General features: G+C 43.6%; 1 protein-coding gene across 1 annotated transcript; it reads left to right on the forward strand.

The window, feature by feature from the left end:
- Nucleotides 1–234: 234 nt before the first annotated feature.
- PLPBP (pyridoxal phosphate binding protein) lies at nucleotides 235–20,930 on the forward strand. The gene is given in 8 exon segments (XM_054498820.1): nucleotides 235–438; nucleotides 3,170–3,277; nucleotides 3,355–3,390; nucleotides 3,924–3,999; nucleotides 13,881–14,015; nucleotides 16,481–16,623; nucleotides 17,060–17,158; nucleotides 19,140–20,930. Coding segments are annotated over 8 exon segments (933 nt in total). The 3' UTR covers nucleotides 19,272–20,930.
- Nucleotides 20,931–22,113: the final 1,183 nt, after the last annotated feature.

Below are 22,113 nucleotides of genomic sequence, written 5' to 3' on the forward strand. Positions count from 1 at the left end.
CCCCCGAGTACAGGATGCGTTTTTGCCTCACAAAAGTCCCTTGGGGGTGGGGGGACGGCAGCGACTGAGGCGCAGGAAAGAGGAGAGCACACGGGGAGAGGCCCTTGGAACCAGGCGCGCAAAACCTCGGCCCCTAGGCTCCATTTCCACGTTCGCGGGTGACCTCCCCAAGATGGCCGCCGCCTGGAGGCGGGCCTCTGCGCTGCACGGGTGTTGATTGGCTGAGACGACTCGATGGTGAGCAATGATTAGTTCACACGGCGCAAACTGGGCGGAACCGGAAGATGGTGTGAGCCACGGGCTGCCGGGAGCGTGGGGCTCGGCGTCGGTCCCCGGGGGATGTGGAGAGCTGGTAGCATGTCGGCCGAGCTGGGAGTCGGGTGCGCATTGCGGGCGGTGAACGAGCGCGTGCAGCAGGCTGTGGCGCTGCGGCCGCGGGTGAGGAAGGAGGCTGCGTGGGGACGGTGGGCGGCCGCCTTGAGAAGAGGGACACCTGCTTGGGAATGGGTCGTCACGGTGACGCAGAGGGGTCTCCCAGAGAGGCGGGACCGGTCGGCCGCCTAGGGCCACCGAAAGGCTAGCGAAGGGTTTCCCCAGCCTCCTTACCCTGAGTCTGTTAGGTTTTCTGGAGGTTGGCTTCGTTGGAGCAGAGGGTACCGCTACCTCGGGAAAATGACTTAGTGTCCAGGTATCGTGGCCACTTGCGCACCGCGTCGTTTCGGGGTCGATAGCCTTGGCGCATGCGAGGGGGGCCAGGCCTGTGCCCACGGACGGTAAGAGGAGACGGGGGTACAAGAGCACCCCGCGGAGGCCAGACACGCCCGAGATCGCGTGTGTGGCAGCGTCTCACCTGCTAAGTGCCCAAGAAATGCCAGTGCCGCCCGGAGGCCGAGGTGAGGGTGGACTGGCCGGACTTCGCTGACATCAGAGTGGCACTTGTTTGTGGGGCAGGAGGGAGCAGTCCAATCCCAAGCCGGTTAAGGGGAGCTTTCGTCTTTTGTGTATATATATATATTACATCCTCTTGGACTTTGATTAGACCAAAAATCAAAATCTGCCCACCTCAGTGCAAGTTTAAGCTGAATGGTGTGGAATGAGACTGACCTTAACAGAGACGTCACAGGTTTCTCTGATTATGCTGGCTGAAGACAAGACCTGTATTATAGTCTTTCCTTGACTGTTCCTTAAACGTTGCCTTGAACGAGTCAGGTAACTATTCCGGCTCTCAGCTCTGAAAGCTCTGAGATCTCTTCTGATGTTAATATTCTGTGATTCTCGGTGATTCTCCAAGAAAAATCTAGGGCTTCCCCTAATAAACATCACCCTGGAGGTTCTCTCAGGGGAACTCTCAGGCAGATGGGCTGCCTGTTCGGGTAACTCTGGAAAGCGTCAATCATCAGCATACTCCCAGTAGTCACGACTTGGACTCAAACGAGGCTGGTTACGCATTGCTGTGGAAGGAAAGAAGAGGAGACATTTTTCTAATTGATCTGATTCCGTCACGTCCTTGAGAACACTGTGATTCTGTGAAAACTTCAGGGGGTGGTGGATACAAGAAGACTGAATCGTGCAAGGACAAATCTCTTCTCTTACTGTTTCTATGTGGATTGGGTGGCAGCAGAACGCATAGAACCCCTGCTCTTTGTATAGTGGTCGTAAGAGGATGTCACATAGGTCTGATCCTGAATCCAGAATTTTTTGTGTCGCAGCCTTAGTTCTGCCACTGGTTCTTTTCTTTTTGTTTTTGTTGTTGTTGTTTTGTTTTGTTTGAGACGGAGGCTCGTTCTGTCGCCCAGGCTGGAGTGCAGTGGCACGATCTTGGCTCACTGCAACCTCTACCTCCCAGGTTCACGCAATTCTCCTGCCTCAGCCTCCTGAGTAGCTGGGATTACAGGCACACACCACCACACCCGGCTAATTTTTTGTGTATTTTTAGTAGAGACAGGGTTTCATTATGTTGGCCAGACTGTTGTTTTTTGTTTTATTTTGAGACATAGTCTCACTCTGTCACCCACCCTGGAGTGCAATGGCACAGCCTCAGCTCACTGCAACCTCGGCCTCCCGGATTCAAGCAATTCTCCTGCCTTAGCTTCCCAAGTAGCTCGGATTACAGATGCCCACCACCACACCTGGCTAAGTTTTAGCATTTTAATAGAGATGAGGTTTCACCATTTCGGCCAGGCTGGTCTCGAACTCCTAACTTCAGGTGATCCACCCACCTCGGCCTCCCAAAGTGCGGGGATTACAGGCGTGTGGCTCACCTGGCCATGCCACTGGTTCTTAATTCACAGATTGAACAATCAATTACTTAGTTACCTAAGTGGGCCACTTTTAGAGTAAATGGGGCAGTGTTATGGTGTAATGATACACCAGGACTAGAATGAGTTGCCAAAACTGCTAACGTTTGGGTTTCAGAAGCCAGAAGTGACCTCTCTTTTACTTAGAGTGCAGCCTTCTGTTAATGAAGTTATTCTTAAGCCTCCAACATTAGTATGTCTTAGAGTCATCTGGAGAGATTGTTAAAAAGGAAATTCTCCGGTGGGCACAGTGGCTCACGCCTGTAATCCCAGCACTTTGGGAGGCCGAGGCGGGCAGATCACCTGAGGTCGGGAGTTCAAGACCAGCCTGACCAACATGGGGAAACCCTGTCTCTGCTAAAAATACAGAATTAGTCAGGCATGGTAATGCACGCCTGTAATCCCAGCTACACAGGAGGCTGAGGCAGGAGAATCACTTGATCGCTTGAATCCAGGAGGCAGAGGTTGTGGTGAGCTGAGATGGCACCATTGCACTCCAGCCTGGGCAGCAAGAGTGAAACTCTGTCTCAAAAAAAAAAAAGGAAATTCTCACCCAGGTGATGCCGATGCAGTTGGTCAAAGACCACACTTACAGGAAATACTGCTTTAACTTGCCCAGCTCTCCTGAGAGACATTTCTTCTGCTAAATATTGACATCACTAACATATTAGATTGAGACGCCATGCCCCTAAAAAACATTTGATCATGATCACCACTATTTGATATTGATCTGCCTACAGTGTTGAAAAAATGGATCTTACCTAATGCCAAGTTGAGATCAATGCCTGTCTATCCTACAGGATCTATCCTGTGGGATTCATTGGGATACTGTTCCCAAACATTCACTCATATGGCTCTTTCCCTCTTGGCAGGATCTCCCAGCCATCCAGCCCCGGCTAGTGGCGGTCAGCAAAACCAAACCTGCAGACATGGTGATCGAGGCCTATGGACATGGGCAGCGTACTTTTGGCGAGAACTACGTAAGAGCCCTTTCCTGAAGCCCTTTGGAAGCATCATGATTACCAGGCTTCTGACTTGTTCTGTTTTGACCTTTTAGGTTCAGGAACTGCTAGAAAAAGCATCAAATCCTAAAGTAAGTAGATAGCTGAATTCTTTAATTTGTATCTAAATCTTGGCTCTTTAGTTGAAAATTAGACCCATCCTAGTGGTTGAGTTGTACAGCAGTTTTAGGGTGGTTGACCTTAGATTGGGTCAGGGCTAGAAATGTCAACTTTCACCTTGAGCCCCAAGTAATTCTCAGCTAGATTTTTCTCTTTGTTCAGACTGTCGTTTTCTCCTTAGTGGCTGTTTGGAAATGGTGGTTTCAGGAGCTTGCTGTAATCTTGGATCTTTTCAAGATTTGAAAGCTTAAATGAGTTCATCCCGGATGGGCAATATCTGAAAGGTGGAGGGAATTGATGGGAACAAGGAAGGAAAACAGAACAGAAGCCTTAGATTTTTCTCTATCCTTTTACCTCATTAGGAGGCCGGGTGAAGATTGTGATAGTTTATTACATTTAAGGAACAGAGAGTGGATGTGAAAGGTGACAGGCAGTGCACGAGGCGTTTGAGCCAGCAAGGCCTCTATAAAATCTGAGTTACACATGGTTACCTTTTTCCCCTCAGATTCTGTCTTTGTGTCCTGAGATCAAATGGCACTTTATTGGCCACCTACAGAAACAAAATGTCAACAAATTGATGGGTAAGATAAAATTAAACATGAAAACAAAATTGTTCTGTCATTGTATTGCTTCTACTACCCTTTATGGAAGAGAGAGCAACTTTTAGAATAGCCCCAATTCACCATTTGTTTTTGGAATTTCTTTAGGAAAGTCTGAGTTCTTAATAAAAGGAGAAAACATCATGCCAAGAACAGAATGAATTCACCATTTTCTGGGTTATATATAGTTGGAAACCTACCCAACCTCATGTTTATTATTATTTGGTGGTCTTTCAGAAAAATTATAAAGAATTGTAGCCCATAAATTTTTTTAACTAGCAAAAGAGACATTCCTGTTCTTTTTCCTTTAAATAAAAGGCTACAGTAAATAAAATACAATACAGTAAAGTAAGTATAGTAAAGTAAAATTAAGAATTACAGTAAAGTAGGCCTGGTGCGGTGGCTGACACCTATAATCCCAGCACCATGGGACGCCGAGGTGGGCGGATCACCTGAGGTCAGGAGTTCAAGACCAGCCTGGCCAACATGGTGAAACCCCAACTCTATTAAAAATGCAAACTCTAAAAAAATAGCTGAGCATGGTGGTGCATGCCTGTCAAGTCCCAGCTACACAGGAGGCTGAGGCAGGAGAATCGCATGAACCCGGGAGGCAGAGGTTGCAGTGATCCGAGATCACGCCACTGAACTCCTGACTAGGTGGCAGAGCAAGACTTCATCTCAAAAAAAAAAAAAAAAACAAGAATCATAGTAAAATAAAATTAAGAAAGACATGGAGATCTTGAGTAACTGAACTTATTTCCCTTAAGGTATAAAAATTTAAATAACCTGTATATATTTTGTAACAGCTTTATTGGGGGTAATTGACTTACATTGCACATATTTAAAGTATAGAATTCGACGAGTTTTGATGTATGTTTGCACCTGTGAAACCATCACAACAAACAGTGAGCATATCTATCACCCCTAAAAGTTTCCTCCTGTCCCTTGGTAATCCCTCTCTTACCTGTCCCACTTCTCTTTCTCAAGAACCACTTACCTGCTTTCTGTCACAGTTAATGTACATTAGTTTACATTTTTTAGAGTTTTATTCAAAGGGAATCATGAAGTTTGTACTCTCTTTTTGTCTGACTTCTTTCATTCAGTGTAGTGATTCATCATGTTCATACCTGTATCAAAGGTTCATTTCTTTTTATCATTCAGTAGTATTCCATTGTATAAGTATATTACAATTTGTTTATCCATTCACCTGTTGATGAATGTTGGGTTGCTTCTGATTTTTGGCTGTTGCAAATAAGTTGCCATGAATATTTGTGTACGAGTCTTTGTATGGATATATTTCCCTTTTTCTTGGAATAAATATATAGGAATAGAATGGCTGAATCACAAGTTAAGTGTTATGTTTAACTTTTTATAACTGCAATAAAACAAACATAAAATTTACTGAATTGATCTTTTTTTATTTTATTTTATTTTTTTAATTTTTTTTTTTTGAGACGGAATCTCGCTCTGTCGCCCAGGCTGGAGTGCAGTGGCGCGATCTCGGCTGACTGCAAGCTCCACCTCCCGGGTTCACGCCATTCTCCTGCCTCAGCCTCCCGAGTAGCTGGGACTACAGGCGCCTGCCATGACGCCTGGCTAATTTTTTGTATTTTTAGTAGAGACGGGGTTTCACCGTGTTAGCCAGGATGGTCTCAATCTCCTGAACTCGTGATCCACCAGCCTAGGCCTCCCAAAGTACTGGGATTACAGGCGTGAGCCACTGCACCCGGCCTGTCTTGATCGTTTTTAAGCATACAGTTCAGTGGCATTTTGTAGTCACATTGTTGTGTGACCATCACCACCATATATCTACAGAATTCTTTTCATCTTGCAGAACTGAAACTCTGTACCCATTATGTATGTTTAACTTTTTAAGAAACTACCAAACTTTTCCAAAGTAGTTGTGCCATTTTACATTTCCACCTGCAGTGTTCAAGTTCCTCCACATCCTTGTCAACACTTAGTATGGTCAGTCTTTTAAAACTGTAGCCATTCTTTTTTTTTTTTTTTTTTTTTTTTCTTTTTGAGATGGAGTCTCACTCTGTCGCCCAGGCTAGAGTGCAATGGTGCAATCTCAGCTCACTGCAACCTCCGCCTCCCAGGTTCAAGTGATTCTCCTGCCTCAGCCTCCCAAGTAGCTGGGATTACAGGCACACACCACCACACCCGGCTAATTTTTTTGTATTTTAGTAGAGATGGGGTTTCACCGTGTTGCCCAGGCTGGTCTCAAACTTCTGAGCTCAGGCAGTCTGCCCGCCTCAGCCTCCCAAAGTGCTGGGATTACAGGTGTGAGTCACTGCGTCCGCCCCAATTTTAGCCATTCTAATAGGTATATGGTAGTGTCCTTGCATTTCCCTAATGCCTAGTAATGTTGAACTTTTCATGTTTGCCATCTGTATATCTTTTTTGGTGAAGTATCTATTAAAAGTATTTTGCCCATTTTCTAATTGGATCATTTTCTTACTGTTGAGACAAGAGAGTTCTTTACATATTCCAGATATGAGTTCTTTATCAGATAAGTGCTTTGCACATATTTTTCCTCAGTCTATGGCTTGTCTTTTGAAAAGTGAAAGTTTTTAATTGGAATAAGCCCAGTTTATCAGTTGTGGGGTTTTTTTGTTTTTTGTTTTTTGTTTTTTTAAAAGAATGTGCTTTTGCCATCGTGTCTAAGAAATCTTTCCCTATCTTAAAGTCACAAATATTTTCTCCTATGTTTTCTTCTGGCAGCTTTATGGTCTTAGGTCTTATTAGGGTTCATGATCCATTTTGAGTTAATTTTTGTATATGGTAGAAGATATGGATCCAAGTTCATTTTTTTGCACATGAATATCCAGTTGTTCCAGAACTGTTTGTTAGAAAGGCTATCCTTTTTCCATAGCACTGCCTTTGCATTTTTGTCAAAAATCAGATATCCTTTGATGTATTTCTGGACTATCTGTTGGTAGTGATCTCCTCTGTTAGTGAGTGATGTATTTGTCTCCCTTTATACCAGTAGCTTGCTACTTTGATTTACTGGAGCTTTATAATAATTATTGAAATCAGGTACTGTTAACCTCCAGCTTTGTTCTTTTTCAGAGTTATTTTAGCTATTTTGGGTCTTCTTCATTTCCATATAAACCAGCTTTTCAATTTCTACAAGAAAAAAAGAAAAGCCTGCTGGATTGTATTGTATCTTAGATTAACTGGGGAACATTTTGACACATAAAAATATTGACTCTCTTAACACATTAACAAGGTATACCTTAGTACTTATTTATATCTTTAATTTCTCTCAGTAATATTTTATAGTTTTCATTGTATAGATTTTCTACATCTTTTCTCAGATTTATTCCAAAATTTTTATATTTTTTATGCTATTGTAAATGTATTTTTCTATTTCAACTTCTGATTGTTGCTAGTACAAGTTATAAGCATCCCAATTTCAAATTTCTGAAAATCAAAATGCTCCAAAGTCTGAAACTTTCAAGCACTGACATGACACTTAAAAGAAATGCTCATTGGAGCCAGGCATGACAGTTCATGCCTGTAATCGCAGCACTTTGGGAGGCTGAGGCAAGCAGATCTTTTGAGCCCAAGAGTTCGAGACCAGCCTGGGCAACATGGTGAGACCCTGTCTCTACAAATAGTACCAAAAAATTAGCTGGGTGTGCTGGCATGCACCTGTGGTCCCAGCTACTTGGAAGGCCAAGGTGGCAGGATCGCTTGAGCCCAGGAGGTTGAGGCTGCATTGAGCCGAGATCTTACCACTGCACTCCAGCATGGGTGACAGAATAATACCTTGTCTCTAAACAAAACAAAACAAAAAAAAAAGGCCGGGCGTGGTGGCTCACGCCTGTAATCCCAGCACTTTGGGAGGCTGAGGCGGGTGGATCACAAGGTCAGGAGATCAAGACTATCCTGGCTGACATAAGAGAAACCTCATCTCTGCTAAAAATACAAAAAATTAGCTGGGCGTGGTGGCAGGCGCCTGTAGTCCCAGCTACTCGGGAGGCTGAGGCAGGAGAATGGCGTGAACCCGGGAGGCGGAGCTTGCAGTGAGCCAAGATCATGCCACTGGACTCCAGCCTTGGGGGGATAGCAAGACTCTGTCTCAAAAAAAAAAAAAAAAGAAAGAAAAGAAATGTTAATTCGGCCAGAGGCAGTTGCTTATGCTTGTAAGCCCAGCACTTTGGGAGATCAAGGCAGGAGGATCATTTGAGCCTAGGAGTTCAAGACCAGCCTGAGCAACATGTCAAAACCCCGTCTCTACAAAAAATAATAAAATTAGTCAGATATGATGGCATGAATCTGTAGTCCCAACTACTCAGGAGGCTGAGGTGGAAGGATTGCTTGAGCCTGAGAGGTCAAGGCTGCAGTGAGCCGTGACTGTACCACTGCCCTGTCTCAAAAAAAAAAAAAAAGATTTTGGATTTCAGATTTTCAGATTAGAGATGCTCAACTGGTTAAGTATATGCAAATATTTCAAAATCTGAAAAAATCCCAAATCTGAAATGGAAACATTTCTGGTCCCAAACATTTCATATAAGGGATACTCTACCTGCATATAGAAATATACTTGATTTTTGTATGTTGATCTTGTATGCTGCAACCTTGCTAAAATTACTTAAGTTCTAGTTGCTTTTTTGTAGATTCCATTGAATTTTCCACATAAATAATCATGTCATCTATGAGTAAAGACAGTTTACTTCTTTGTATATTTCCCTATTTACTTCTTTATGAATAGAAGTGCAGAGAGTGGGCACATAAGGAGGAATTTCCCTTCTAATTTTAATTTGCTGAGAGATTTTATCAAGAATAGATGCTGAATTTTGTCAGATGCATTTAATGTATCAAAGTGATTATACAGTTTTTTAGTTTGTTAACATGTTGAATGAATCACATTTATTGATATTCTTTTTTTTTTTTTTTTTTTTTTTTTGAGATGGAGTCTCACTGTCACCCAGGCTGGAGTGTAGTGGTGTGATCTCGGCTCACTGCAACCTCCACCGCCCGAGTTCAAGCGATTCTCCTGCCTCAGCCTCCCAAGTAGCTAGGATTACAGGCACATGCCACCACACCTGGCTAACTTTTTACGTTTTTAGTAGAGACAAGGTTTCACCATGTTGGCCAGGCTGGTCTCGAACTCCTGACTTTGTGATCCACCCACCTCAGCCTCCCAAAGTGCTAGGATTACAGGCGTGAGCCACCACGCCCGGCCTATTGATTTTCAAATGTTAAACCAACCCTGCACTCCTAGGATAAATCCTACTTGAAGGCTGGGTCTCTATTAATCTTATTATATGTTATATAAACAAAATAACTGTGTTATGGGATTTATAACTATGTAAAAGCAAAATGCATGACAACGATAACAGAAAGAAGGGGATAAACAGAAGCACACTATTGTAAGGTTCTTAAACTGTGTGAAGTAGTATAACACACCTTGAAGGTAGACTGTTGTAAGTTAAACCCCAAAGCAACCAATAAAATAACACAATAAAGAGTTACAGCTAATAAGTCAACAAAGGAGATATATTGGACTCAAAAAATATGTGAAATGGTATCTCCTTAAGGTTTTGATTTTCTTTTTTTTTTTTTTTTTTTTTTTTTTTTGAGACAGAGTCTTACTCTCTTGCCCAGGCCAGAGTGCAGTGGTGCGATCTCAGCTTTCTGCAACCTCTGCTTCCCAGGTTCAAGCAATTCTTCTGCCTCAGCCTCCCGAGTAGCTGGGACTACAGGCGCCCGCCACCACGCCCAGCTAATGTTTTTGTATTTTTAGTAGAGATGCGGTTTCACCATCTTGGCTAGGCTGGTCTCAAACTCCTGACCTCATGATCCGCCCACCTTGGCCTCCCAAAGTGCTGGGATTACAGGCGTGAGCCACGGCGCCCGGCGGTTTTGATTTTCATAATAACGAATGATGTTGAGCATCTCTTCATGGGCTTATTGGCCATTTTTATGTCTTCTTTGGAAAAATGTCTAGTCAGTCCTCTGCATGTTTTTTAAATTGAGTTGTCTTTTCATTATTGAGTTGTAAATTCCAGCTAGATTAAATAATCTAACTTGAAAATAAAAGCTATAAAAGTATTAGAATAAAATGCAGGAAAATATTTTTATTTTCTTGGGCTTTTCTAAGCAAGACATAAAATCTGGAAACCATAAAAAAACAACTAGGCCAGGCGCAGTGGCTCACACCTGTAAATCTAGCACTTTCGGAGGCCAAGGCGGACGGATCACTTGAGCCCAAGAGTTTAAGACCAGCCTGGGTAACGTGGCAAAACCCTGTCTCTACTAAAAATACAAAAAATTAGCTGGGCATGGTGGTGTGTGTCTGTAGTCCCAGCTACCTGGGAGGCTGAGGTAGGAGGATCACCTGAGTCCGAGAGGTTAAGCCTGCAGTGAGCTGTGATTGTGCCACTGCACTCCAGCCTGGGTGACACAGGAGACCCTATCTAATAATAATAATAATATTAATAATAATAATAAATTTTAAAAGAACAACTAGCAGATTTGATCACACAAAAATTAAAGCTTTCTGCATGTCAAAGCAAAAGGGAGGCACAGAGTGGAAGAAAAATAATATTTTTGAAGAGGGAAGAGGTTAATATCTAGAATACATAAAGAGCTACAAATCTTTTTGTTTGATCTATAGGGAAAAAAAAATAGGCAAAAACTGAGGCAGTTTACAAGGGGTAAAAATACAAAAGGCCAGTAATCAAATGAAAAATATTCATCCTCAGAGAAATACAAAATCACTAATCAGATTTGTAAAAAATCAAAAAGACTGCTAAGATCCAGTGTTTTGAGGGAGTGAGTAAATGAGTACTCCTTCGTCTTACCAGGAGATTCTAAAACCGTAGAGTCTTAGAAAAACACAAAGATTCCACCAAAAAACTATTATAACTGAAAAACAAATTCAGTAACATTGCAGGATACAAAATAAATGTACAAAAATCAGTAGCATTTCTATATGCCAACAGTGAATGATCTGGAAAAGAAATCAGGAAAGTAATCCCATTTACAATAGCTACAAATGAAATACCTAAGAATAAACTTCACCAAAGAAGTAAAAGATTTCTACAATGAAAACTATAAAACACTGATGCAAGAATTTGAAGAGGACATGAAAAAATGGAAAGATATTCCATGCTTATGAATTGGAAAAATCAGTATTGTCAAAATGTCCTTATTACCCAAAGCAGTCTACAGATTCAGTGCAGTCCCTATCAGAATACTAGTGACATTCTTCACAGAAATAGAAAAACACAATCCTGAAATTTATATGGAACCACAAAAGACCCATAATAGCCAAAGCCATCCTGAGCAAAAAGAACAAAGCTGGAGGAATCACATTACCTGATTTCAAATTATACTGTAGAGCTATAGTAACCAAAACTAGCGTAAAAACAGACACATGGACCAATGGAACAGAATAGAGAACCCAGAAATAAATTTGTACATCTACAGAGAACTTATTTTTAACAGAGGTGCCAAGAACATAAATTGGGAAAAGGACAATCTCTTCAATAAATGCTGCTGGGAAAACTGGATATCCATATGCAGAAGAATAAAACTAGACTCCTATCTCTCACCATGTACAAAAATCAAATCAAAATAGATTAAAGACTTAAACCTAAATCTAAGACCTGAAACTACTAAAAGAAAACATTGAGGAAACTCTCCAAGACGTCTGGACAAATTTTGTTTGTTTGTTTGTTTGTTTGTTTTGAGACAGGGTCTCACTCTGCACCCAGACTGGAATGCAGTGGCATGATCTCGGCTCACTGCAACCTCAGCCTCCTGGGTTCAAGCAATTCTCCTGCCTCAGCCTCCCAAGTAGCTGGGATTACAGGCATGCCCCACCATGCTGGCTAATTTTTGTATTTTTGGTAAAGACGGGGTTTCACCATGTTGGCCAGGCTGGTCTCGAACTCCTGACCTCAGGTGATCCGCCCATCTCAGCCTCCCAGAGTGCTGGGATCGCAGGTGTGAGCCACTGCACCCAGCCATGTTAGAAATATGTAAAGGTGATGGGAGGAGGGAGGGGGGAAGGAGCCAGCAGGCATAGAAGGGGCAGGAAAGCCTAACAGAACTGTTGTTTTAGTGCCATTTTCCCTTCTGGATGATCCATTATACTCATTCAACCTCACAGCTCAATTCATTTCCATAAAGGCTTCTTGAGGCCAGATGCAGTGACTCACACCAGTAATCCCAACACTTTGGGAGGCCAAGGTGGGAGGATCACTTGAAGTCAAATACATATATGTATATTTCTTTCTTTTTTAGTCTTTCTAGTCTTGCTCTGTCACCCAGGCTGGAGTGCAGCGGCGTGATCCCAGCTCACTGCAACCTCTGCCTCCCAGGTTCAAGGAATTCTCCTGCCTCAGCCTCCCGAGTAGCTGGGATTACAGGCATGTGCCACCAGGCCTGGCTAATTTTTTTTGTATTTTTAATAGAGACAGGGTTTCACCATGTTGGCCAAACGGCTCTCAAACTCCTGGCCTCAAGTGATTCGACCACCTTGGCATCCCCAAGTGCTGGGATTACAGGCGTGAGCCACAATGCCCAGCCACCTCCAGCTAATTTTTGTATTTTTTGGTAGAGACAGGGTTTCACTGTGTTGGACAGGCTGGTCTTGAACCCCTGGCCTCAAGTGATCTGCCCTCCTCAGCCTCCCAAAGCGTGGGGATTACAGGTGTGAGCCACTGCACCCGACCTTGACAAAGATTGCTTGAGTAAATACTCCAAAAGCACAAGCAACCAAAGCAAAAATGGACAAATGGGATCACATCGAGTTAAAAAGCTCTTGCAGGCTGGGCACAGTGGCTCACGCCTGTAATCCCAGCACTTTAGGAGGCCAAGGCCGGCAGATTGTGAGGTAAGGAGTTCAAGAACAGCCTGGCCAACATGGCAAAACCCCATCTCTACCAAAAGTACAAAAATTAGCGAGGTGTAGTGGTGGGCGCCTGTAATCTCAGCTACTTGGGAGGCTGAGGCAGAAGAATAACTTGAACCCGGGAGGCAGAGGTTGCAGTGAGCCAAGATTGTGCCACTGCACTCTAGCCTGGGCGACAGAGCAAGACTCTGTCTCCCAAAAAAAACAAGCTCTTGCAGAGCAAAGGAAACAACAAAGTGAAGAGACAACTCAGAATGGGAGAAAATATTTGCAAACTGCCCATCTGAAATACTTGTACATAGCACCAAGTTCTATATCCAAGCTTTGTTTTTGTAATAAAAAATAAGAAACAATCTAATATCCATTAACAAGAAGAATAGTTAAGTAAACTGTGATAATCTGTCCTGTGGATTGCTGCAGTTTTTTAGTAGAGATGGGGTTTCACCATGTTGGCCAGGCTGGTCTCAAACTCCTGACCTCAGGTGATCCACCCACCTGGGATTACAAGTGTGAGCCGCCGCACCTGGCCAGTGTTAGGGTCATTGTGATGTCCTTGTTGGATAAGAATACCCTCATCCTAGAAAGTTGAAGAATGTGGTGATATGCTGGGGAAGCATCTTGGCTTCCACTGGTCATCCTTTCTTCATTGTCATCCTGACCTGTTTCTCTCAGTTTGAACTGAGACATAGATCAAGCCTTTTACTAGGAATCTGTCTGTTAACAGCTTGAAACGTATGGATGTATATGCTGCCTGATCATGTATGTCAGCTTTTCCCTTATTTACCTTTGCTGATTAGCCAGGGATGGTCTGACATTTGAATTTGTATCTAGTAAAACTGCCACATTTGTCTTCTTAGAGGAACTGAGATTTAACTGTGTTTCTCTTTTCCTGGCATATTTTTTCCTCTAACAAATCAGAGATTTGTTGCATGTTATTTGCTGCAATAGAGCGAATAAGGAATACTACCTTGCCTCTGTCTCATTACAGCTGTCCCCAATCTCTTCATGCTGGAAACAGTGGATTCTGTGAAGTTGGCAGACAAAGTGAACAGTTCCTGGCAGAAAAAAGGTTCTCCTGAAAGGTTAAAGGTTATGGTCCAGATTAACACCAGCGGAGAAGAGAGTAAGTAACCAGACCTGAATTGTAGATTTTTCTTCCTTTAGGATGGCTGAAGCTTAGGGAGAATGGGTGGGCCCAAGTGTCTAATGGATAAGGTTATAGAAACAAATCACAGGATCACAGGTCTCTAAGTTGGCTGTTTTATGTGTGATCTAGGTAGCATAATGACATGCAAAGCAGTCTATATATCATTCTTTACTACATCATGGTTCATTATATCTTAATTTTAGGGGAAGAAGAATGGATGGGGAGTTCAAGAAGGGGACCGTGACTTCGTTTTTTATTTTTGGTTTTTTTTGTGTTTTTTTGAGACGGAGTCTTGCTATGTCGCCCAGGCTGGAGTGCAATGGCACGATCTCGGCTCACTGCAACCTCTGCCTCCTGGGTTGAAGCAATTCTCCCACCTCAGCCTCTGAAGTAGCTGGGACTACAGGCGTGCACCACCATGCCTGGCTAATTTTTGTATTTGTAGTAGAGATGGGGTTTCACCACATTGGCCAGACTGCTCTCAAGCTCATGACCTCTCAAGTGATCTGCCCATCTCAGCCTCCCAAATTGCTGGGATTACAGGCTTGAGCCACTGTGCTCAGCCTTTTTCTTTTTTCTTTTTTTTTTTTTTTTTTTTGAGGCGGAGCCACACTCCGTCGCCAGGCTGGAGTGCAGTGGCACGATCTCAGCTCACTGCAACCTCCGCCTCCTCGGTTCAAGCGATTCTCCTGCCTCAGCCTCCTGAGTAGCTGGGATTACAGGCACGCGCTACCACGCCCAGCCAATATTTGTATTTTTAGTAGAGACGGAGTTTCGCCATATTGGCCAGGCTGGTCTTGAACTCCTGACCTCAGGTGATCCACCCACCTTGGCCTCCCAAAGTGCTGAGATTAAAGACATGAGCCACTGTACCCGGCCTGGGATTGTAACTTTCATCTGAAAATCCCCAAAGGTCACCATCACTCCTACAAGGAGTGTTTTAAATTTTTAAGACCTAAGAGTATATAAATACTCTTAGATCTTAAAAAAATTACTTAATGTTGCATTGGGAGAGAATGGAAGATAATTACTGTGAGTGGGCCGGGTGCGGTGGCTTACACCTGTAATCCCACCACTTAGGAAGGCTGAGGCAGGTGGATCACCTGAGGTCAGAAATTCGATACCAGCCTAGCCAACATGGTGAAACTTCATATCTCTACTATACATACAAAAATTAGCCAGGCATGGTGGTGTGCGCCCATAGTCCCAGCTGCTCAGGATGCTGAGGCAGGAGGATCCCTTGAACCCAGGAGGTGAATATTGCCGTGATCTGAGATCGCACCACTGCACTCCAGCCTGGGCGACAGAGTGAGACTCCAGCTCAAAAAAAAAAAAAAAAATTACGGTGAGCAACCAGTCAGTGAATATCTTTATGGGGCTTGGATTAACAGTGTAACATAGTGTGAACAGAAGCATGGGCTTTAAAATCAGACAGACCCTGGGTTTCAGCTACACTACTTTCCAGTATTGTAACCTTGCATAAGTTACCAAATCTCTCTGTACTTCAGTTTCCTTTTCTGGCAATGGTATCATGAGAATGCTTACTTCAGAGGGTGTGGTTAGGACTGAATGTGATAATCCAGGCAACGTTGTTAGCACAGAACCCTACACATGTTGTTAGCTATTCGTTAAGAATAAATGTATACAGATCAGGCATTTGATTGCAACCATCAAAGCACCAGTATTCACCAAATCTTAGTATGCAGGAACACAGTAGAGGCATCTGTCTTCTAGGTAACGTCCTAGAGTCAGACTGCCTGGGTTTAAATCCCAATTATCAATAGAAATCTGAAATCAACTATAGGTCAAGTCTTTATTGTATCATTTCTTGATAATTAGCTATAATATGCCCTACTTAAAGACTGAAGTAAATGTTACTAGCATCTCCGCCTAATAAATGGGGGCAAGACAATATCAATAGCTCTTGTAACTGTGTAACAAATAATTGCTTGCTGCAGATTTCCCCTCCAGTTGTTAATTAGAAAGTTCGGTTAAACTTTGCAAATATATAGCCAAAAATATTTAACATGTACTTTATTTTAAATTTTTTGCAACTCAAATTAATAAAACTATAAAAATTCTTGATTTAGAAAAGTAATTCTCAGGTTCGTCTGGCATTTTGGCAATGCAAATCTTCCTGGTATCCCTAAAAAGCAAGATTTTTTCTTTTCCATGTCTCCTAGCTGTTTTCAGCTGAAATCCTGAGATGGAGGAAAGAGAATCCAACTGATAGCTCTTTTCTTGAGAAATTCAGAACCTGACCAGAAGCAGAGCAACATAGAAAACCCCAAGTATAAAGTTACTCTTTAGGACTTGAGGCTCTTTCAAGAGGTTCTTTTGTTGGGGGTCACCTCTTCTGTCATAAGGAAGGGAGGAAAATGGAGCCTTCCTCTGGCCATTTACCCTTGCAGTATACCTGTTTTCCGTTTCTTTTCGTGAAGGTAAACATGGCCTCCCACCTTCAGAGACCATAGCCATCGTGGAGCACATAAACGCCAAGTGTCCTAACCTGGAGTTTGTGGGGCTGATGACCATAGGAAGCTTTGGGCATGATCTTAGTCAAGGACCAAATCCAGACTTCCAGGTACTGGGGGGTCGGGGAGATTGCTCATGTGCTGAAGAAGCAGGGTGCTGGAGTGCTGTTGCAGGGCTGGCTGCAGTGGGGATTGCAGAGACATCCCAGACACTGCCTGTCGAGTGTTCTAGCCCTCTTCTGAACTGTTCTCAGAAGGAAAAGGGAAGAACAGGTTCCCAAAGCCCCACAAACCTTTATCAACTCAACTTGAACTTGGCTAAAACATAGTCTTTAGAGAATATGAGATTTCTTCCTCTCCAGTGACTAATAGTTTTCTCGAAAGTGGGATAGTTCACAAAAAACACTTTCAGTAACTTCTGGCAATTTTGACAGGCCTTGAAATCATAAGGAATACATAACCGTTGTCAGAGAAGTTCAGATTCAGCCACTTTTGGGCATCGTTAGAGAAGGCAGGAGTAAAATAGGTGTCATCTCTTTCTGTCAGCTATTATTGTCCCTCCGGGAGGAGCTGTGTAAAAAGCTGAACATCCCTGCTGACCAGGTTGAGCTGAGCATGGGCATGTCCGTGGATTTCCAGCATGCGGTGAGTGTCCTGCCAGTGCCCTGTCTGCCTCGAGGAGTGGGGGGTAGGGGGTCTGAAAGGCTGACACAAGAGCAGATGTTTGCTGTAGAAGCCTTGGAAATGCCTTGGGATGGCAGTAGGGTACCCAGTCTCAGCTATTCCAGCATCTCCCATTCCCCATGCCCTTTCTTTTTTGAAAAGAGCCGGGTGTGGTGGCACACGCCTGTAATCCCAACACTTTGGGAGGCCGAGCCGGGCAGATCACTTGAGGTCAGGAGTTTGAGACCAGCCTGACCAACATGGTGAAACCCCATCTCTACTAAAAATAAAAAAATTAGCTGGGCGTGGTGGCGCGCGCCTGTAATCCCAGCTACTCAGGAGGCTGAGGCAGGAGAATCGCTTGAACCCAGGAGGTGGAGATTGCAGTGAGTCGAGGTCATGCCACTGCACTCCAGCCTGGGCGACAGAGCGAGACTCCATCTCAAAAAAAAAAAAGAAAAGAAATATATAGAAATTATAGCCTGACATCTGAACTTTTAAAACAAAATATAATTCCATAAGTGTAATCTAATGGAAATAAGAAATTAATTATAAATGTAATTCCATAAATTGTAAACATAATTCCGTAAGTGTAGTCTAAAGGAAAATAAGAAATTAAGCTATAATTTTTGGAAAGGCATTTCATTACATAAGTGCGTGGGCATGGCTGTATCACAGCAAATCACGATGAAGCAGCCTAAGGCTTCATGTTTTTTTTTTTTTTTTTTTGGAGACTGAGTCTCACTCTATTGCCCAGGCCGGAGTGCAGTGGCGCGATCTCAGCTCACTGTAACCTCCACCTCCCAGGTTCAAGTGATTCTCCTGCTTCAGCCTCCCAAGTAGCTGGGATTACAGGCGCCTGCCACCATGCCCGGCTAATTTTTGTATTTTTAGTTAAGACAGGGTTTCGCCGTATTGGCCAAGCTGGTCTCGAACTCCTGACCTCAGGTAATCCACCCACCTCGGCCTCCCAAGGTGATGGGATTACAGGCATGAGCCACTGCACCCGTCCGAGGCTTAATCTTATGTGTAGATTCACCAACAATCTTATGTATACATCAACAGCTGTAAATATCAACTGATACAGGTGTGCTAGATTGGCAATGCAAATACATGATTTTCTGAAATAGCAAATAACTTGATAAAGTTTCAAAAATCAAAATATAAACTTGCATTTCTGGAAAATTGTATTTCTTAAAACAGTGCAAAAATACACTGCATTGATAAGTAAAATGGGATTTGATCAGATAATTATAAGGATATTTTTTTCATCTACCTGACCGTGGCACATTGGAAAGGTAAGTGGGCTGTGCTGTGCGGCTGCGTCCCACACTGGACGTCTAATGTCCTTGACCCCCTCCTAGCTGAGTGCCAGCCTTACTCCCCAACCACTGGAAATCCAGAGAAACCCAACTTGTTTCCTATATACACCCTCAGAGGCAATTTGACCTCTGAGGAGAACAATCATCCTGAAGCCATCTTCGGCTGTGTTATTATTCATAGAAGGCTCGTTTTTTTGTTTGTTTTTGTTTTTTTTTTGTTTTTTTTTTTTGAGATGGAGTTTCACTCTTGTTGCCCAGGCTGATGGAGTTTCGCTCTTGTTGCCCAGGCTGGAGTGCAATGGCGCAACCTCTGCTCACCGCAACCTCCGCCTCCTGGGTTCAAGCAATTCTCCTGCCTCAGCCTCCCAAGTAGCTGGGATTACAGGCATGCGCCACTATGCCCAGCTAATTTTGTATTTTTAGTAAAGACAGGGTTTCTCCATGTTGGTCAGGTTGGTCTCGACCCCCCGATCTCGTGATCTGCCCACCTCGGCCTCCCAAAGTGCTGGGATTACAGGTGTGAGCCACCGCGCCCGGTCCATAGAAGGCTCTTGAGAGCCAGAATGGGGGCACAGCTTCAGCACTGGCTCCATTTTATTATTTTAAACCTGGTCCTCGATACCTTCTCTTTTTTCCCACAGATTGAAGTAGGATCTACAAATGTCCGAATAGGAAGCATGATTTTTGGAGAGCGGGATTACTCAAAGAAACCCGCCCCGGACAAGTGCGCAGCAGATGTGAAGGCCCCGCTGGAGGTGGCACAGGAGCACTGAGCCAGGGAATACTGAGAGTACTAACTGTGCACTAACCTAGATTTTCATTTCGATATTCCCTGTGTCCCAGCGCAGTCCTGCTCTCCTGTGACCTGTGGAGAGCACTAATGATCACATGTGTTGATGGAAACCATCTGTGCTTAGTCTCTGACATAGGAAGCTTGCTTCAGGCAGTGGCTTTGGATTGAGTTTGAGAAATTCAAACATTTCTGCAGAACACATACCAAATCAATAGCTAGGAATCGTGTTCAATATTGAATTCTGCCCAGGAGCATGAACTGATCCATGAATGCCTTTTCCAGGTTAAAATTTGGTCACTGATGCCTATAATCGTGGAAGTCAGAGGGATTCCCCTTTTTCATCTCATTTTAATAGGAAATTCCTTATGGTTAACATCTCCCTACAAACTCCTACTACATCATCTAAATTGCTGCTCTGGAATAAGGTGATTTCTGCCCCCAGATTCTTCCCTAGCCGGTAGATGCGTGAAGATATTCCCAACTGTGGAATGGCAGTATAGGTAGCTTCAGGAAATGGCTCGGATTAATTCTCAAAACACAAATTGTTGCTGGCCAGGCATGGTGACTCATGCCTGTAATCCCAGCAGTTTGGGAGACAGAGGCGGAAGGATCACTTGAGCCTAGGAGTTCAAGACCAGCCTCAGCAACATCAGGAGTCCCCCCGTCTCTACAAAAAAATTTAAAAATTAACTGGGCATGGTGGCTGAGGTGGAAGAATCACTTGAGCCCAGGAGTTTGAGGCTGCAGTGAGCTATGATTGCATCACTGTACTCCTGCCTTAAAAAAAAAAAAAAAAAAGTCCCAATAGTCCATCAAGGCTTTGATCTCTTGGGGAGTTCTTCATAGATGCCGTCACATTTCTTAAAGCAACCTTTTAATATGCAGATAATACCCCCCACCTTTTTTAGAGACAGCCTGTCTCTTAAAAAAAAAAAAAATTAATTTGGTAGTGAGAGCTTGTGTCACTGCCACTCTGTGGTATCCCTGAAATTAAGGGATAACATAAGCAGGACTTGGGCCTTTCTGACATCATCCTGAAGAGACAGGACTTTGCGTTTTTCCTCTGGGACCTACAGTGATGAGAGTTTAATGATTATCTCCTCCACTATAATCCTCTTTAGGGTGATTTTTTTAAATCAAAACCCAGTGAATCTCATTACTCCTAAGAAACGAAAGAGTCCTTCAAAGCCTTTTCAGGCACATGGTTTCAACAAAGCCTGGCTTTGACGTTCCTTGTCCTGAGAAGCACTTTCCAGGCACAGTTACAGCTTCCCCACTGTATTTACAAGCCAGAATTGTGCAACTCTTCTGGATCATTAATAAAGCAGCAAGATCTTCAAAAAACCCAAAAACACCATTCTCTAATAGTCATGACAAATGGCTTCAGTATGGCTTGTTTTTTATTTTCCAGATGGCTTTTTCTCTTATTTTTTGAAGCCCCAGTCTTTGATTTTACAAGTAACTTTCAAAACATGATGCTGCTGCCGAATGTACTTTTGTAAACTTAAACATTATGATTCCTGTATTATTTCAGTGAGAGCTACAGTGTGATATTTCAGAGTCTATTAAATAAAAATGTGAGTTTGAATTATACCATCTGTGCCAATTACAAAGCAATTAAAAGATTTATTTTTTATGATCTGGTGTAGTGAGTGAATGTAACAGGCAGGGGCATTGGAACCGACAGGAAGCAGCTGTGCTGGTGCCTTGGCATTGTGCCAGCCTGGCTTTGGAGGAGGGCTTCCCTGGGGTCACAGACGCAGCCAAAGCTACACCGTGGGTGAGAGGGATTCTGAACTTCTAAGGGCAAGAAAAAGGACATTTCAGGAATTACAAAAATAGTTACCCCTTGCTGCAAGAGACTTTTGAATTGCCTCTAGATGGCGACATTGGCTAACCTGAGGGACAAGCACTGGCTCTCCACTGTCAGCAGTTTACCTTGTGAGGGACTCCTGGTTACTCAGTCTGGTGGAGGCCAGAGAGGACATGACTCTCTCAAGTGATAGTGTGACTTGGAGAGCCTCAGGGGTTCGATACCAGCCAGCCTGGGCGGCATGGTGAAATCTTGTCTGTACCAAAAATACCCCCCCCAAAAATTAGCTGGGCATGGTGGCACATGCCTGTGGTCTCAGCTACTCCAGAGGCTGAGGTGGGAGGATTGTTTGAGCCTGGGAGGAAGAAGTCACAGTGAGCTGAGATCGCACCACTGCACTGCAGCCTGGGTGACAAGGTGAGACCCCATCTCAAAACAAAACAAAAAACAAAAACAGTGAATAAGGAGGAAAGCCAGGGAAGGCTCAATCGGATCTAGATAAGGGAAGGACACCAAAGTGTGTCCAGGGTATCCCCAGCAGGATGAGATATTTTGCAGAGAGAAAATTGAGCCTGGTTGTGAGTTTGTCTTTCGTTATGCATGATGAGTGGCAGGTTGGGTTTCTTCCAGATTTTCATGAAAGCCAGTTCCTGGAGTTTCGACGGCTTGCTCTCCTGGATTGGACCCACCTGTGCAGCCTCACAGTCTCTGAAGGCGCTGGGGCCTTGTCTGACCTGAAGCCAGCCTCAGAAGGCTTGAGACACCACAAAACCTCCCAATAGTCCATCAAGGCTTTGATCTCTTGGGGAGCTCCTCACAGATTCTATCACAGTTCTTATAGCAACCTCTTAAATGGTACCCCCCCTTTTGTTTAACATTGATGGCATATGCAGCACTATTCTCTATATTCTCTTATTTCACCATCACAACAGCTGGTAGACTTGTGTAGGCTGATAGGCAATGTCCCTTTGTGGATGGGGCACTGGGGCCCAGAGAAGGTTCCGTGTTC

Source organism: Pongo pygmaeus, chromosome 7, assembly GCF_028885625.2.
Source record: "Pongo pygmaeus isolate AG05252 chromosome 7, NHGRI_mPonPyg2-v2.0_pri, whole genome shotgun sequence".
NCBI lineage: Eukaryota > Metazoa > Chordata > Mammalia > Primates > Hominidae > Pongo > Pongo pygmaeus.